The 18,832-nt window shown below is 28.5% G+C and overlaps 1 protein-coding gene across 1 annotated transcript in view; it reads right to left on the bottom strand.

The window, feature by feature from the left end:
* Positions 1–6,105, bottom strand: part of LOC101892292 (uncharacterized) — a 304,676-nt gene extending 298,571 nt beyond the window's left edge. The window contains exon 1 of the mRNA XM_059118748.1: positions 6,022–6,105. Within this exon, the coding sequence (XP_058974731.1) occupies positions 6,022–6,105 (84 nt within the window). The remainder of the gene's footprint in view (positions 1–6,021) is intronic.
* Between the last annotated feature and the right edge of the window lie 12,727 nt (positions 6,106–18,832).

The raw sequence follows: 18,832 nt of genomic DNA, 5'->3' as shown, positions 1-18,832 counted from the left end.
TTTTGCCCAGAAATTTATTCAATTTCGAAAACTGGTGTGTTGTGGCATTCTTTTTTTTTTTTTTTTATTTCTCTCAGAAAAACCGTTCGACAGTTAATATTTTTTCCAGCCACACTTTAAACTCACTTTCCGTTCTGAATTCAGTTGGAAAAAATTTTATTACTGTTTCCAGCCAAGAATGGAAAAAAGACCAACGGAAACGGAAATATTATTCCATCTTCTGACACTTTACTTCGCTGCCTTAATAAATGTCCTTTTCTGTTCACAGCCACGGCGTGATGAGAATTTTCCCCCAAGAATGTCGATGGAAGTTAATTTTCTGAATGTGAAGTGATGAAAAATATGTTAAATATTTCGACAGGAAATTATTATTGCTGTTTGGCTGTCTGGTGTCTCAAAATTAGTTGGTACAGAGGAGGAGGGAGGGCTGAGAAAAATAAAATGAACTTCCTAAATTAATGGCCATTACTTCACTACAGAGTTGCAAAATATTGTGACCATTGCTTATTTTTCTCATTGAAGAAAATGAATAAAAAGATGGTGTCATGGGATGTCCTTAGAATGAACTCAAAGGATGTATTTGGTCTTGGTCAAAAAAAAAATAAAAATCAAAAATATTAAATATTTTTTTTTTCGTGATAGAATTTTCTGCTGATTTCAACTAATTTTTCAACCTTTTGCAAAAAGACACTACGAAATTTTTATTTTTCGAAAATGAAGCCCCAAGTCTTAGCTTTAAAAAAATATTTTGCAATTCAAAATCGGTCAATGAGTACCGAAGTTATAAGGGTTTTCGTAAAACAAGTCAGTAATTAATAACAATCATACGCTCCAATGCACCACATTTAAAAATTCACATAACTCGGTCAACACTGCTTGGATTTTGAAAACAAAAATATTTTCATAAGGCGCAGAGGACAACCATTTCATAAAAAATTGCAGTTCCAATTTTAGTAATCTTTATTAAATTTTTTTATTTGTTTTTTATTTTTTGTTCCATATTTTTTAAACTTTGTCAAATTATTAAAAATTGGAACCAAAATGGGAACCACAAAATTTTTATTTTTCGGAAATGAAACCCCATATACAAGCTTTCAAAAACCATTTTGCAATTCAAAATCCGTCAAAGGGTTCCGAAATAACGAGGGTTTTCGTGAAACAACTCAATAATTAATAACAATCATACGCTGTGATATATCATACTTAAAAATCCACATAACTCGGTTAATACTGCTTGGATTTTGAAAACAAAAATATTTTCATGAGGCGGAGAGGACTATCTTCTCATTAAAAAATTGAAAAATTGCAGTTCTACTTTTAGCAATTTTTGGCCTCGGTCAAAAGGAACTAAAAATATAAAATAATTTTTTTCTTGATAGAATTTTCTGCATATTTCAGCTAATTTTTCAACCTTTTGTAAGTCCTAGTCTTCGAAAAATAGCTTTCGAAAAATATTTTGCAATTCAAAATCCGTCAAAGGGTTCGGAAGTTATAAGGGTTTTCGTGAAACAGTTCAATAATTAATAAAAATCATACGCTGTGATATACCATACTTTAAAATCCACATAACTCTGTCAATACTGTTTGGATTTTTAAAACAAAAATATTTTCATGAGGCGAAGAGAACATCCATCTCATAAAGAATTGCAGTTTCAATTTTTGTAACCTTTATTACGATTTTCTTATTTGTTGTTATTTTTTCTCTATTTTTTATATTTTGTCAAATTATTAAAATTTTCTGCTGATTTCAACTAATTGTTCAACCTTTCTCAAAATTACACTACAGAATTTTTATTTTTCGCAAATAAAGCCCCAAGTCTTAGCTTTTAAAAAATGTTTTCTGTTTCGAAATCGGAGAAAAATATTCGAAGCTATGAAGGTTTTCGTAAAACAACCCAGTAATTAATAAAAATCTTACGCTGTGATGTACAACATTTGAAAATTCACATAGCTCGGCGAATATTGCTTGAATTTTGGAAATAATAATATTTTCGTAGAGCGGAAAAGGTAATTGATTTAATACAAATGTAATTATCTCAATTTATAAAACCGTTGTTATTAAAATTTAATTTAAAATTTGTTTCAAAAAATGAATTTTCAACTAATTTCTGAACATGTTTAAACAGAGCATTTAAGGTTCTTCCTTTCCTTGAAGTAAAGCCCTAAATCCAAGCTTTCAAAAAATATTTTGCAATTCAAAATCCGTAAAAGGTTTCAGAAGTTACTAGGCTTTTCGTGAAACAGCTCAATAATTAATAACAATCATACGCAGTGATGTACCATACCTTAAAATCCACATAACTCGGTCAATAATGCTTGGATTTTGAAAATAGAAATATTTTCATATGGCGGAGTAGACTATCTTTTCATAAAAAAATTAAAAAAATGCAGTTCCCCTTTTGGCAATTTTTGGCCTTGGTCAAAAGAATTGAAAATATCAAATAATTTTTTTCTTGATTTGAATTTTCTGCTGACTTCAACTAATTTTTCAACCTTTTGCACAAGGACACTACACTACTTTCATTTTTCGAAAAAAAGCCCTAAGTCCTAGCATTCAAAAAATATTTTGCAATTCATTGAGTACCGAAGTTATAAGGGTTTTCACAAAACAAGTCAGTAATTAATAACAATCATACGCTGTGTGGTACCATACTTTAAAATCCATATAACTCGGTCAATACTGCTTGGATTTTGAAAACAAAAATATTTATATAAGGCGGATTTTGTTCTAATTTTAATCACTTTTGTTATGATTTTTTTTGTATTTGTTTTTTTTTTCTACGTTTTTACATTTTGTCAAATTATTAAAATTTTCTTCTGACTTCAACTAATTTTTCTTCCTTTTTCAAAAGGACACTACAAAATTTTTATTTTTCAAAAAAAAAGCCCCAAGTCTTAGCTTTCAAAAACTATTTTGCAATTCAAAATCCGTCAAAGGGTTCCGGAGTTATATTGGTTTTGGTGAAACAACTCAATAATTAATAACAATCATACGCTGTGATGTACCATACTTTAAAATGCACATAACTTGGCCAATACTGCTTGGATTTTTAAAACAAAAATATTTTCATGAGGCGGAGAGGACTATCTTCTCATTAAAAAATTGAAAAATTGCAGATCCACTTTTAGCAATTTTTGGCCTTGGTCAAAAGAATTAAAATATCAAATAATTTTTTTCTTGATAATTTTTTGTGCTGATTTCAACTAATTTTTCAACCTTTTGCAAAAGGACACTACAAAACTTTCACTTTTCGAAAATAAAGCCCTAAGCCTTAGCTTTCAAAAGATATTTTGTAATTCAAAATCGGTCATTGATTACCGAAGTTATAAGAGTTTTCGTAAAACAAGTCAGCAATTAATAACAATTATACGCTGTGATGTACCATACTTTAAAATTCACATAACTCGGTCAATACCGCTTGGATTTTGAAAACAAAAGTATTTTCATAAGGCGGATTCTGTTCTAATTTTAGTAATTTTTTATTATGATTTTTTTTTTGTTTTTGTTTTAAATTTTTTTCTACTTTTTTACATTTTGTCAAATAATTAAAATTTTTGCTGACTTCAACTAATGTTTTCTACATTTTTCCAAAGGACACTACGAAATTTTTATTTTTCCGAAATAAAGCCCCAAGTCCTAGCTTTAAAAATATATTCTGCAATTCAAAATCCGTCAAAGGGTTCCTAAGTTATAGGGGTTTTCGTAAAACAAGTCAGTAATTAATAACAATCATACGATGTGATGTACCTCATTTTAAAATACACATAACTGAGTCAATACTGCTTCGATTTTGAAAACAAAAATATTTTCATAGGGCGGAGTGGATTGCCTTATCATAAAAAAAAACAATTCCTATTTTAGATACTTTTATAAAGACTTTTTTCGTATTTGTTTTTATTTTTTTCTATTTTTTACACTTTGTGAAATTAATAAAATTTTCTGCTGATTTCAACTAATTTTTCAACCTTTCTTAAAATTACACTACAGAATTTTTATTTTTCGTAAATAAAGTCCCAAGTCTTAGCTTTCAAAAAATATTTTTTGTTTCGAAATCGGAGAAATATATTCGAAACCATGAAGGTTTTCATAAAACAACCCAGTAATTAATAACAATCATACGATGTGATGTACCCCCATTTTAAAATGCACATAGGTCGGCGACTATTGCATGAATTTTTGAATTTTGAAATTACAAATATTTTCGTAGAGCAGGAAAGCTTGCTGATTTATTAAAAATATTTAAAAATTTTAATTACCTCAATTTTTGAAACCGTTATTTTTGTAATTTAATTTTAACTTTGTTTCAAAAAACTCATTCGACTTTCAACTAATTTTTGAACATGTTTAAACAGAGCATTTAAGGTTCTTCCTTTCCTTGAAATAAAGCCCCAAATCCAAGCTTACAAAAACTATATTGCAATTAAAAATCGGTCAAATAATTCCGGAGTTACAAGAGTTTTCGCGAAACAACCAAATAATTAATAACAATCATACGATCCAATGCACCATATTTTAAAATCCACATAACTCGGATACTATGGCTTGAATTTCGAAAATAAAAATAGTTTCAGGAAGCTGAAAAGCTTATTGATGTATGGAAAATATTTAGAAACTGTAAAATATATTTAAACTGTAAAGTTTTTTAAAAAATTAATAATTTTGTAAATTTATTTTGTTTTATTTGAAATTCAATTGATTTTCTGGATATTAAGGCAAGGCATTAAAAAACTTTTTTTCACTTAGAAAAAGCCCAAAAACCAAGCTTTCAAAAAATCGTTTTAAATTTAAAATCGGTCAAATAGTTCCGAAGTTATAAGGGTTTTCGTGAAACAATTCTATAATTAATAACAGCAATCACACGCACCATATTTTAACATCCACATGAATCGGGCACTATGGCTGGGATTTCGAAAATTAAAATCATTTCAGAAACCGAAGAGGTTTATTAGTTAAAAAATAATATATTTTAAATATTCCATTTTTTTGAAATATTTAATTTTTCGTTTTTTTTTTATTTCAGGATTTTTAAAATTTTTCTTAGTTTTCCAGGCCCATTCGAATTTTAACTGATTTCCCATCTAAAGAAAGAACACTCAATAATTGGTGAAGTGGAGAATAGTACTTGGTTAAAAAAAATCTAAAGAAATATATTCGGGTTTTCAACTAATTTTTCCGCACGTTTAAGGAAAGGAAAATGAGATTTTTACATTTTTCATAAAAAGATTGTCGTCTAAGCTTTTCAAAAAGATTTTTCAATTCAAAATCGGTGAAATATTTTCGAAGTTATGGGAGTTTTTGTGAGGCAACCCAATAATTAATAACAATCATACGCTCTAATGTACGATATTTTAAAATCCACATAACTCAGCCACTATGCCATGGATTTTGAAAAGTAAAATAGTTTCAGAAAGCGGAAAGGTTTATTTGTTTAAAAATAAAATGCTTTTAGTTTTCCGAATTTTTTCTTTTTTAGAAACTTTAAATTTTTTGTTAATTTCTTTTTGCGATTTTTCATTTTTTTACTTTCTCAGGAAATTGTTTCAGTTAAAGGCCTATTCGAATATTGACTGATTTCCCTTCTAAAGAATGAACACTCAATAATTGGTGAAGTGGAGAATATTACTTATTTTAAAAAAAAATCTAAAAAAATATTTTCCGGTTTACTACTGATTTTCCCACACGTTTAAGCTAAGGGGCATAAGATTTTCACATTTTTCATAAAAAACTTGTTGTCTAAGCTTTTCAAAAAGATTTTTTAATTCAAAATTGGTTAAATATTTTCGAAGTTATAGGGATTTTTATAAAATCACCCAATAATTAATAACAATCATACGCTCTAATGTACGATATTTAAAAATACACATAACTCGGACTCTATGGCTTCGATTTTGAAAATTAAAATAGTTTCAGAAAGCTGAGAAGCTTTTTGAATTATTGAAAATATTTACAACAACTTATTACATCAATCTTTTTTATAATAATATTTGTATTTAATTTAATTTTTGGTACAACTTTCTTACCTTGCCAGATGATGATATCGTTGAAGCCGATGGTGTGCCCGATGATTGTGCGCTCAGTGTGGCACGACTGGTGTTCGATTGCATTGCACCAGACGAGGAAGGCCAACAGGTAATGTAAGTTGTGAGAAGTTAAAGCGGCAACAGCAGCAGCAAAATAAATGAAAACTTTTCGAAGGCAAATCTTCCAATAGCTCGACAAAACACAAAATGGTAAATTTTCCAAGGCGGACACGAAAAACGCGACACGACACGAAGCGGTTACACCTGAATGTTGGCGACAAATAGAGACACGTTGCGGGCACGTTGCCCGCCTTTAGACTTACTAACGCCCACGCACGAACTCATGCAGATAATTCGAAGAAATATTTCGTTTCCAGCGTAAAATTAAGAGCGAGCGAAGGGAAAATTTTTGGGAAAAGATGTTTGTTTGTTGTTGGTTTTTTTCTTATCTAGCCAGGCACGTGAAATGTATGGAAGGCTAAATTTGGACTTCAGCATTTGTATGGAACATTTCTGGGCTATGGAACTTTTGGGCCGGGAACTTTTGTTGAACTGATTGGACAAGATTATTATTATTATTATTATTATTTATTTATTTATTTTTGGTTTCTTTTCGATGCACTTGATTTCTGTAAGAAAATTTTTAAAATTTCAAAAAGAGGGCAAGTAATTATGGTTTAGCAAGAAAAAGCAGGAACCTGAAGTTATTCAAAATAAAATGCCAATATTTTTTTAAAGCTCTCCTAATCTGCCATCGCATCAATTTATTTTCAATATCCTTATGTAGTTGTATTCTTATCTTTGTCGCCTTTTCTTTTTTTGTGACAGAATGTGTGGTAACGTGATTTTTATGCGATTTTCCGACACACACAGGCATTAGAATTTTGTTGTTATTTTTTTTTTTAACTCATTTTGTTGTTTTGTTGCACGTTCTGCAAATAACTGTTCAATGGCATAGAATGCGTGCGTGGAACAACAACCATGATATATATATATATACATTTTATAAACCACGCTGTTGGCGCGTGGGTATGTGCGTATGAACATGGCATATGAATGAATGTGAACTTAATACTAACTAGTGCCACTTAATTTAACAAAAAAGTGAAGATAACATAGCATAACTGTGAAAAAAAGACGACGAATTTATGGCAAGTGTTTTGTATGAAAATTTAAACTTTTCAGTTATTCTTTAACATCAAAGTATTATCACAATTATTTGACATTATTTATGACCCTCAGACTTTTTTAAAAGTCACCTCCTTCCGCAAGTTTTGAGGAATTGTTTCTACGAGACCAGCATTTTATAATTACTAACAATTTTGGGAGGCTTAAAAGTCTAAAAAATAAAAAATATTATTTTTTTTCTATTTTCAAATAATTTTTTTACCATTTTGCAAAAGGGAAGCTTGGAATTTTTGTTTTCCGAAGGTAAAGCCCCATATCTTAGCTTTCAAAAATTATTTCTAAATTCAAAATCGGCCAAATACTTAGAAATTTACATGGATTTTAGTAAAACAACCCAATAATTAATAACAGTCATACGCTGTAATGTACCTTATTTTGAAATGCACATAGCTCAGACATAATTGCATGGATTTTGAAAAAAAATAGTTTCAGTAAGCGGAAAGTTCTACCTTTCAATTGTATCTAGGAGACCAGCATTTTATAATTACCAATAATTTTGGGGGGTGTACAAGTCTAAAAAAATATAAAATATTATTTTTTTCTGTTTCCAAGTGATTTTCAACATTTTCTAACGAGGTATTTCTGAGTTTTTGTTTTGCGAAAGTAAAGTCCCATATGTTAGCTATTTTTCTAATTTCAAAATCGGCCAAATAATTACGAAGTTACATTGATTTTTGTAAAACAACCCAATAATTAATAACAGTCATACGCACTACAGCACCTTATTTTAAAAAACGCACAACTCGGCCACAATTGCATGGATTTTGAAAATAAAAATAGTTTCAGAAAGCGGCGAGGCCCACCTTTCTATTAAAAAATTGAAAGAAAAATCAAAAATTTGCAACTTATATTTAACTTTATTTTCGTTTATTTATTATTATTTTTTTTTTTTGTAACTTTTTCACTATCTTTTATTTTACCAGTTAATTGCTTCAGATAAACATTCATACGAATTTCAACAGATTCAGCCTCCCAAAAAAAGCCTTTAATTCCGGAAGTAGAAAAGTTCATTGGATTTTATTAGAAAAAAATGTTTCATTAAAAATTATTATGATTTAAACTATATTTTTTCAGATGTTTATGCAGTGTGGTACAGAATTTTTAGCTATGGAAAGCAAAGCCCTAAATGTAGGCTTTCAACAAATAGCTCTGAATTAAAAATCGGTCAAATAGCTCCGGAGTTACATGAGTTTTTGTACAACAACCCAGTAATTGATAACAATCATACGCTGCAATGTACCTTATTTTGAAATACACATAGCTCAGCCAATATGGCTTGGGCTTTGAAAATAAAAATAGTTTCAGAAAGTGGAGAGGTCAACCTTTCTATTAAAAATATAAAAAAATTAAAAAATAAAAATTTTTGCAATTTTTATTTAATTTTATTTTTATACTATTTTTATTTTGGCAGTTAATTGCTTCAGTTAAAAATTCATACGAATTTCAACAGATTTGTCCTCCCAAAAAATAACCCTTTAATTTCTGAAGTTGGCTTTGGCTTTAAAAAAAAAACTGTTTCATTAAAAAGTTATTTTCATTTTATTTTTTCACACGTTTAAGCAGTGTGGTACAGAATTTTTAGCTATGGAAAGCAAAACCCGAAATGTAAGCTTTCAAAAATATTTCTAAATTAAAAATCTGTCAAATAGTTCCAGAGTTTCATGGGTTTTTGTAAAACCACCCAATAATTAATAACAATCATACGCTCTAATGCACATAATTTTAAAAAGCACATAACTCGGCTACTATGGCTTGGATTTTGAAAATAAAAATGTTTTCAGAAAGCGGGAGAGTCTACCTTTTAAAAAAAAGTAATAAAAATAAAACAAAAATTTAAATAGTTTTTTAATTAAAAAAAAGTATTCAGTTTACACCGTTTTCCCGCAGGACAATTTTTTTTTTTTTTTTTTTTTTTTTGGAAATAAAGAGACTCAAATCTTAGCTTTAAAAACATATTTAATATTTCCCACTAAGCTGAACAGTTCTAGATTCACATGGGTTTTCGTGAAACAACCCAATAATTAATAACAATCATACGCTCTAATACACATCATTTAAAAAGGCACATAACTCGAAAACTTTGGTTTGGATTATGAAAACAGTTTTAGAAAGCGGAGAGGTCTACCTTTAAGAAAAAACTGCAGCTTGAAAAAAAAATGAAAAGTCTAGAAAAAAGTTCTCTAGTTTTCAAATAATTTTACACCATATTCCTCAGGGTAATACAAAATGTTTATTTCTCGAAAATGAAGACCCAATCCTTAGCTATCAAAAAATATTAAATTTTTTAAAATAAGCCGAATAGTTCTGAGATTACGTGGGATTTGGCGAAACAACTCAATAATTAATAACAATCATACGCTCTAATGCACATCATTTTAAAATGCACATAACTCGAAAACTTTGGCTTGGATTTTGAAAATAAAAATAGTTTCTGAATGTGCAGAGGATCATTTGTTAATGAGAATATAAAAAATTATGTAATTTCTTAGGAATATTTTTCTCTAGTGCATGAATTTCTATGGAACAAATTTTCAAGAAATGGAAACAGCATAAATATCTTAAGATTATTTGTCCAAGTTATAAAAACATCACCAAGCCTAAAGTTTTAAAATTTTTTCCTCCAATAATTAATAATAATCATACGCAACGGTGTACCGATTTTAAAAACTCATTTAAGAGATGAATTTGCAACATTTTTTTAATTTTTTCGGCATTTTTATTTTTTTTTTTTCAGGCATTTCTAGGCTTGGATTTATTTTGAGAAAATTTGTTTTAGGTTCCAAAATCTCTCGATGAGTTCTTTTTTCTCAAAAAAATTCATCTAGTTTTGAGAACATTTTTTTTTTAAAAGATCAATATATTTGGGCAGCTAAAAAATAGTTTTTTTTTGGCGCCAAAAAAAATTTTGTAATTTAAAGCAGAATTTCATTGAGGATAAGACAATTCTGAACATGACGAATTATTTTTAAATTATAAATTCTATTTTCAATATTTTTTCTAGCAGTTTAATCATTTCCTTCTATCTCTAACTTATTTTGAAAAGAGAGCAACAAGTCTTAGCTATCATAAGCAATTTTCTTTTTTCAAATCGCTTACATGGTCCCAAAGTTATATTAGATTTGTGCATAGACTCAATAATTAATAACACGTATACGCTCTAGGGTATCATATTTTAAATGCTTTATAACTCGGACACCCGGGCTTGGAATTCGGAAATTTAAATTGTTTTAGTAATCTGGGGACTTCGAGAACTATTAGATAAGAAGAATTAACTTTTTTAATCGTACGGTTTCGAAAAAAATCCAAAGCCCACCAAACGAGAATTTCTTACTTAACAGAATTTCATTGAGGATAAAACAATTCTGAACATGACGAATTATTTTTAAATTATAAATTCTATTTTCAATATTTTTTCTAGCAGTTTAACCATTTCCTTCTATCTTTAACTTATTTTGAAAAGAAAGTCACATGTCTTAGCTTTCATAAGCCATTTTATTTTTTTAAATCGCTTGCATGGTCCCAAAGTTATATGAGATTTTGTGCAGACCCAATAATTAGTAACACTTATTCGATCTGGGGTACCATTACCTAAATTCTTTATAACTCGGATACCAGGTCTTGGATTTCGGAAATTTAAATTGTTTTGGAAATGCGAGGAGTTCCAGAATTAATAAATAAAGATTTGAAAGATTTACTTTTTTTAAATCGTAAAGTTTCGTAAAAAATCCAAAGCTCACCCAACCAGAATTTTTTAAAGCAAAGACCAAAAGGCCTCGCAATTTTTCAGAAAATTTTTTTTCTTGGGAACCAAAAATTCAGCGAGTTTAAGGAACATTTTGTGGGAATATTGATATTCTGGGAGTCTAAAATATTTTTGGCACCGAAAATTCTAGAAATGTTAGGTAGAATTTAATTAAGAATCAGAAGATTTTGAATCATTTCTACTATTTTCTTTTTCCCAGCTCTTTAAGTATGTCCTCATATTTCTAAAATAATTTAAAAATAATGCCAAAAGCAGAATCTACTTGAGAATCAGAAGATTCCGGGAATTCCGGATTTTTGCAATTTTTTTATTTTATTTTCAATTTTTCCCTAGCCCTTCTAATATGATATTGTGTTTATATTTTTCTTCCATAATAAAGCCACATGTCTTAGCTTTCATGAGCAATTTTCTTTTTTCCAATCGGTTGCATGAGCCGAAAGTTATAGGGAGTTTCGTGAACAAACTCAAAAATTAAAAACACTCATACGCTCAGAGGTACCATTTTTTAAAACCCTTGTAATTCCAACATTAAGGCTGGAATTTTTAAAATAAAAATTGTTTCGATAAGGCTCTGGAATAGGCTTTTCAAAACCAATAGGGCTTTGATTTTTAAAATAAAATAGGTATGGCAAATTGAAGGAGTTTTGAAATTTTCAGAAGAAAAATTAAATTTTTTTCTTCTTGAAATTTTTATAACCCAATATTAATTCCTAATCCTTTTACCGCTTAGCTAATTAAACACTTATTCCAACATACTGTCCCTCCCCACCCCCTTAAGCCCTACATCTGTGATAATTAGTAAAACTGTCTGGTAATAACACTTGATGACTTCATTTAAAATTAAAACTATCAACACACTCATGCACACAGAGAGGCTGGCTCACAAAAAATTTATTACAACATTTTACATAACCCAATCAAAAATTTTACTTTGTGGTCCAGCAAGGAAGCCACAAAAACAATATACCATTAAACTATACTGGCAATTTTATGCATTCCCCCAATAACTCACAACCACCACAAAGGCCCACAAAAATCCTTAAGAAATGTAAAAAACTTCCCCTGGTCGGGTAATAAACATTTTATGAGCCCTTTTTATGAGTTTTTCGATTATTTCATTTTGTATGAAGATGTTTGTTTTTATGAAAAGGGTCTTAAAATTAGTTGATTTATATATCGGATGCAAATGGAGGGCAAAAGTGGACAAGACAAAGAATTTTTGAAAAATCCCCAAAAAAATATTTTTAAGATTTATAAAAATAAAATTATTTCACATCAGAATATTTCCATTATTTAATTTTCATTTCTCCTTCCATCTCCTGGCTTTCCAAAACCGTCTTCATATTCCAAATCCATTAAATGGTTTTAGAGATATCGCCATTTTACCAAAACAACTCAATAATTATTGTTTGTCATACGCCACCGGGGACCAAAATAAAAAATTGATTTTCACTGGGAATTTGCAGAAAATCGTTGAAATTTTTTAAAGATTCCTTCAATTTGATACAACAGGCTAACAAAAATTCTTATTTTCCCATTATGAACTTAATTTCTTTGGCCTAGACAAAGAATTTTTGAAAAATCGAAAAAAAAAATGTCCGAGATTTGTGTAAATAAAACTATTTTCCATTAAAATATTTTTAACATTTATTTTTGGATTTTTCCCTCATCTCTTGGCTTTCCAAAACCGTTTTCATATTTCAAATCCATTAACTGGTTTTGGAGATACCCCCATTTTTCCCAAACAACTCAATAATTATTGTTAGTCATACGCCACCGGGAACCAAAATAAAAAATTGATTTTCACTGGAAATTTGCAGAAAATCGTTGGATTTTTTTAAAAGTTCCTTCAATATCATTCCACAGCCTAACAAAAATGTTTCCTGTATGAACTTAGCTTCTTTTGACAAGACAAAGAATTTTTAAAAAATCTAAAAAAAATGATTTCGGAGTTTTGTGTAAATAAAACTATTTCCCATCAAAATTTTATAACATTTATTTTTGGATTTTCCCCTCATCTCTCGGCTTTCCAAAACCGTTTTCAAATTTCAAATTCATTAACGGGTTTTGAAGTTATTGCCATTTTTCCAAAATAACTCAATAATTATTGTTAGTCATACGCCACCGGGGACCAAAATAAAAAATTGATTTTCACTGGAAATTTGCAGAAAATCTTTGGAAGTTTTTAAAGATTCCTTCAATACCATTCAACAGCCTAACAAAAATCCCTATTTTCCCATTATGAACTTAGTTTCTTTGGGCAAGGCAAAGAATTTTTGAAAAATCCCCCAAAAAAATATTTTTAAGATTTGTGTAAATAAAATAATTTCCCATCGAAATATTTATAACATTTATTTTTGGATTTTTCCCTTATCTCTTGGCTTTCTAAAACCGTTTTCATATTCCAAATCCAATAACTGGTTTTAGAGATACCACCATTTTTCCAAAACAACTCATTAATTATTGCTAGTCATACGCCACGGGGACCAAAATAAAAAACTGATTTTCACTGGAAATTTGCAGAAAATCTTTGGAATTTTTTAAAGATTCCTTCAATTTGATACAACAGGCTAACAAAAATTCTTATTTTCCCATTATGAACTTAATTTCTTTGGACTAGACAAAGAATTTTTGAAAAATCGAAAAAAAAAACATTTCGGAAATTTGTGTAAATAAAATGATTTCCCATCAAAATATTTATAACATTTATTTTTTATTTTTTCTCCCACCTCTTTGCTTTCCAAAACCGTTTTTATATTCCAAATCCATTAACTGGTTTTGAACTTATCGCCATTTTACCAAAACAACTCAATAATTATTGTTAGTCATACGCCACCGGAGACCAAAATAAAAAATTGATTTTCACTGTAAATTTGTAGAAAATCTTTGGAATTTTTTAAATATTCTCTCAATTTGATACAACGACCTAACAAAAATCCCTTTTACCCATTATGAACTTAGTTTGTTTGGCATTTTAACTAGGCATATCAAATTCATGTAAAATATTTCATACATTTACTGTTATTACTATATTGGTCATATATGTAGGAGCGTGTATCTAAACGTGACCATGTCCGGATTATGTAAACACATTTGCGCACATGTATGGAAGGATGGGTGAGTGTGTGTGTGTATTTGTTTCTATGTGTAGTGTTAGAAACAAAAAATAATGATGAATGGTTGCGTTTGCCGGCATGTTACATTCTTTCTATCTTCACACACACACTCTGACATAGGCCGCAACAAAACAAAAGCAGCAGCCGACAAGGTCCAGAATATTGAGAAATAAAAAAGAAAATACACAAAAATATATAAACAAAATTTATTGGCCTCCTTTTGTCATAAAAAAAAACAGAATCCAATACAAAAGATATACAGCAAACCAGCAATAAGTTGAGGATGAGGTTTAAGGTGAAAAAAAAAACAAAATATTATAGAGAATTTATGTGTTTCAAGGCCTTCCAGTGTAGATATATTATGCATCATCAACTATTTTAGCTATTCGAGAGGGATATTGAAAGCTATATTCACAAGCCTAGTAAAAAAATAATAATTTCCTAAAATTGCAGACCTCATTCCCTATTTAAAATTTTTATTAAATAGACATTATTTGGGGAAGGTTCTCTCATTTCTTAGCTTTTCAAGAATACTTTTTTTTGAAATCTAGTAATAAATTCTGGAGTTATGAGGTTTTTTTTACAACAACCCCATAATTAATAGCAATCATACGATCTATGGTACCAATTTTAAAAATTATTTAAAACCCCGAATTTATGGGAAATATTTAAAAGTAAACTATGGAAATGAGTCTCTGAAGCGTAAAAGAAACTTTCAGAAGGAAAATATATAGAAAATTTAAACAGAATTTTCAAAAGAATTTAAAAAAAAACATCCAAATTTGACAAAAGTTTTTTTTAGAATAGATGCACCACTCATTCCTAACATTAAATGTTAAATAAGCAGACACTCTTTGAATACGATTCTCTCATCTCTTAGCCTTCCTAAAATGCTTCACTTTTTGAAATCACATGTTTAGTTCCGAAGTTATGGAGATTTTTGTACAACTATCCCATAATTAATAGCAATCATACGCTCTATGTTACCAATTTAAAAAAATATACTTAAACCCCCAAAATTATGGGAAATCTTTAAAATTAAACTATGGAAATTACTCTCCGAGGTGTAGAAGATAATTTCGGAATGTAATATATATAGAAATTGTAAGCAGAAATATGGGTCTAAGAGATTTTTAAAAAGTCGAAATATAATATAAGTTTTTTTTAGAAAAAATGCAGTCATTATTCCTAACTTTAAATGTTTACTAAGCAGACATTCTTTGGATAAGATTCTCTCATTTCTTAGCATTTCAAAAATAATTTACTTTTTGAAATCGAACTTTTAGTTTCGAAGTTATGAGGATTTTCGTACAACTACCCCATAATTAATAGCAATCATACGCACTGGGTTACCAGTTTTAAAAATTATTTAAACCCCCTAATTTATGGAAAATCTTTAAAAGTAAAATACGGAAATAACTATCAGAAGTGTAAAAGATAATTTCTAATGAAAAAATATAGACATTTTAAACATTTGTATGGGTCAAACGGATTTTGAAAAAATCCAAATTTTACTGAAGTTTTTTTTTTTTAAATAATTGCAGCCTTCATCCCTAACTTTCAATGTTTACTGAGCAGACATTCTTTGGATAAGACTCTCTTATTTCTTAGCATTTTAAAAAAACTTTACTTTTTGAAATCGAACTTTTAATTCCGCAGATATGAGCATTTTCGTACAACTACCCCCTAATTAATAACAATCATACGCACGGGGTTGCCAATTTTAAAATATTATTTTAACCCGCAATTTGTATGAAATCCCCAAATATAAACTATGGAAATAGATAACGGAATAGTTATGGATAATTTGAAAAGGAAATATAAAGAAATTGTAACATGTATTAGGGGTCAGGGGAATATTAAAATAAGGGGATTTTCACGGTGAGATGAAAACACTGCAACCAACTTCAGACTGCTGTCATTTCTAAGCCAATCGTCCGACAGCTGTTAAAATTATTCCAGTGACAGCTCATTATATTGTTTACAAGTGTACAAAAGCTTTTGGTGAAAATTTTCCAGAAAAAAAGTTATTCGTGATGGAATTCAAGCGTGTGATGAAGTGATTTCTTTATATTTTGCTCGAAAACCACAAGTGGCTATCGTTAGAGCACTCCAGCATTTAAATGTGAAAAAATCTTTTGTGTCTGGTATCATCGCTTATTACCGTGATGCTGGTAGCGAAGCCTGACGTCAAGGAAATGGACGGAAAAAATAGCAACATCTGCAAAAATGCCGCAGTTCCAAAAGTAACGCTCCAATACACCGATTTTAAAAATTCATTTATGCGGCGAATTTTCAATATTTTTTAATAATTTTGTGGCATATTTTCAAAAGCTATTCCAGGAATCTTTGGATGGATTTTCATAATATTATTATATTTGAAAGAATTTTTCTTTAATTACTCAAGACCTATATATACAATATATTTTTTCTAAAAACAAAGAATGATTCTCTCATATCTTAGATTTACAAAAATATTTTTTTCTCGAAAATCGGGTGAGTGGTTCCCAAGTTATTAAGATTTTCGTCATTAATTAATAAAACTCATACGCTCCAATGTACCGATTTCAAAAATTCATTTAGGCAGCGAATTTCCAATATTTTAAATTATTTTTTGGCATTTTTCTAAAATCTATTCCAGGAATCTCTAGATATGGATTTTTGAAAGAATTTTATATTTGAAAGAATTTAGTATATTTGAATTTGAAAAAGAGAGTTGAAAAATAAAAATTAAAAAAAAATAATAATGAATATTTTTCTTCAATTACTTAAGACCTACATACAATATATTGTTTCTAAAAACAAAGAATGATTCTCTCATATCTTAGATTTACAAAAATATTTTTTTCGCGAAAATCGGGTGATTGGTACCCAAGTTATTAAGATTTTCGTCAACCAACCCAATAATAAATAAAACTCATACGCTCCAATGCACCGATTTCAAAAATTCATTTATGCAGCGAGTTTCCAATATTTTTAATTATTTTTTTGGCATTTTTTCAAAAGCTATTCCAGCAATCTCTAGAAATGGATTTTTGAAAGAATATTATATGTTTTGAATTTGAAAAAATTAAAAATAGAAAATAAAAAAAAAAAATAAAACTTCAATTTAACGAATATTTTTCTTCACCTTCTCAAGACCTGAATTTTATGAATTTATTTATTTTTCCAGGCACCTCGAGGGCTTCGTATTTTAAATAAGTTTTTCAAAGCGGAAGGATTTATTTATTTATTTTATTTCTTTTTTATTATTTTTTTGAAAAATAAAAAAATTAAAACTTCAATTTAACGAATATTTTTCTTCACCTTCTCAAGACCTGAATTTTATGAATATTTATTTTCCCAGGCACCTCCAGACCTACGTATTTTAAAAAAGATTTTAAGAGCGGAAGGATTTATTTATTTATTTTATTTTTTTATTATTATTATTATTATTATTATTTTTTTTTTTTTGTTTTGAGAAAAAATTTTGTCTGATTTTTTGTTCAGACACCTCAAATCCGAAATTTTTCTGAGGATCAAAAATGATTCTCTTATTTCTAAGGTTTAAAAAACAAATTTATTTTTTAGAATCCACTGAATGGTTCCTGAGTTATAAAGGTTTTTCTCAACCAGTCCAATAATTATTAACAATCATACGCAGTGATGCACAGATTTTAAAAATTCATTTATGCGCCGAATTTCCAATATTTTTAATTATTTTTTTTTGGCATTTTTTCAAAAGCTATTCCGGGAATCTCTAGACATGGATTTTCGAAAGAATATTATATGTTTTTAATTCGAAAAAATAAAAAATTAGAAAATAAAAATTAAAAAAGGAAATTAAGGAATATTTTTCTTTACCTACTCAAGACCTGAATTTTATAAATATTTATTTTTTCAGGCACCTCCAGGTCTACGTATTTTAAAAAGTCTTAAAGAGCGGAATTTTTTTTTTAGAATTTTTATTTTTTATTTGTTATTATTATTATTATTTATTTATTTTTTTTTTTTTTTTTGAGAAAAATTTTTGTCTGATTTTTTGTTTCAACACCTCCATATACGCAATTTTTCTGAGGATCAAGAATGATTCTCTTATTTCTAAGGTGTAAAAAACAAATTTATTTTTTGGAATCCAGTGAATGGTTCCAGAGTTATGAGGGTTTTTCTCAACCAGTCCAATAATTATTAACAATCATACGCAGTGATGCACAGACTTTAAAAATTCATTTATGCGGCGAATTTCCAATATTTTAATTTTTTTTTTGGCATTTTTTCAAAAGCTATTCCAGGAATTTCTAGATATGGATTTTTGAAAGAATATTATATGCATTGAATTAAAAAAAAATTAAAAATTAAAAAATAAAAAAAATTAAAACTTCAATTTAACGAATATTTTTCTTCACCAACTCAACACCTGAATTTTATAAATAATTATTTTTACATGTTCCTCTAGGCCTACGTATTTTAAAAAAGTTTTTAAGAGCGGAAGGATTTATTTTACTTTTATTATTTAAATTTATTTTATTAATTCTTTTTGTTTTTTTTTTTTTTTTTTTGAGAAAATAATTTCCTCAGATTTTCTGTTCCAACACCTCCACATGCGAAATTTTTTTGAGGACCAAAAATGATTCTCTTATTTCCGAGGTTTAGAAAACAAATTTATTTTTTAAAATCCAGTGAATGGTTCCTGAGTTATAAGGGTTTTTCTCAACCAACCCAATAATTATTAACAATCATACGCTCCAATGTACCGATTTTAAAA

The sequence above is a fragment of the Musca domestica genome, unplaced genomic scaffold, assembly GCF_030504385.1.
Source record: "Musca domestica strain aabys unplaced genomic scaffold, Musca_domestica.polishedcontigs.V.1.1 13, whole genome shotgun sequence".
Lineage (NCBI taxonomy): Eukaryota > Metazoa > Arthropoda > Insecta > Diptera > Muscidae > Musca > Musca domestica.
This window is presented reverse-complemented; position numbering and strand designations above follow the sequence as displayed.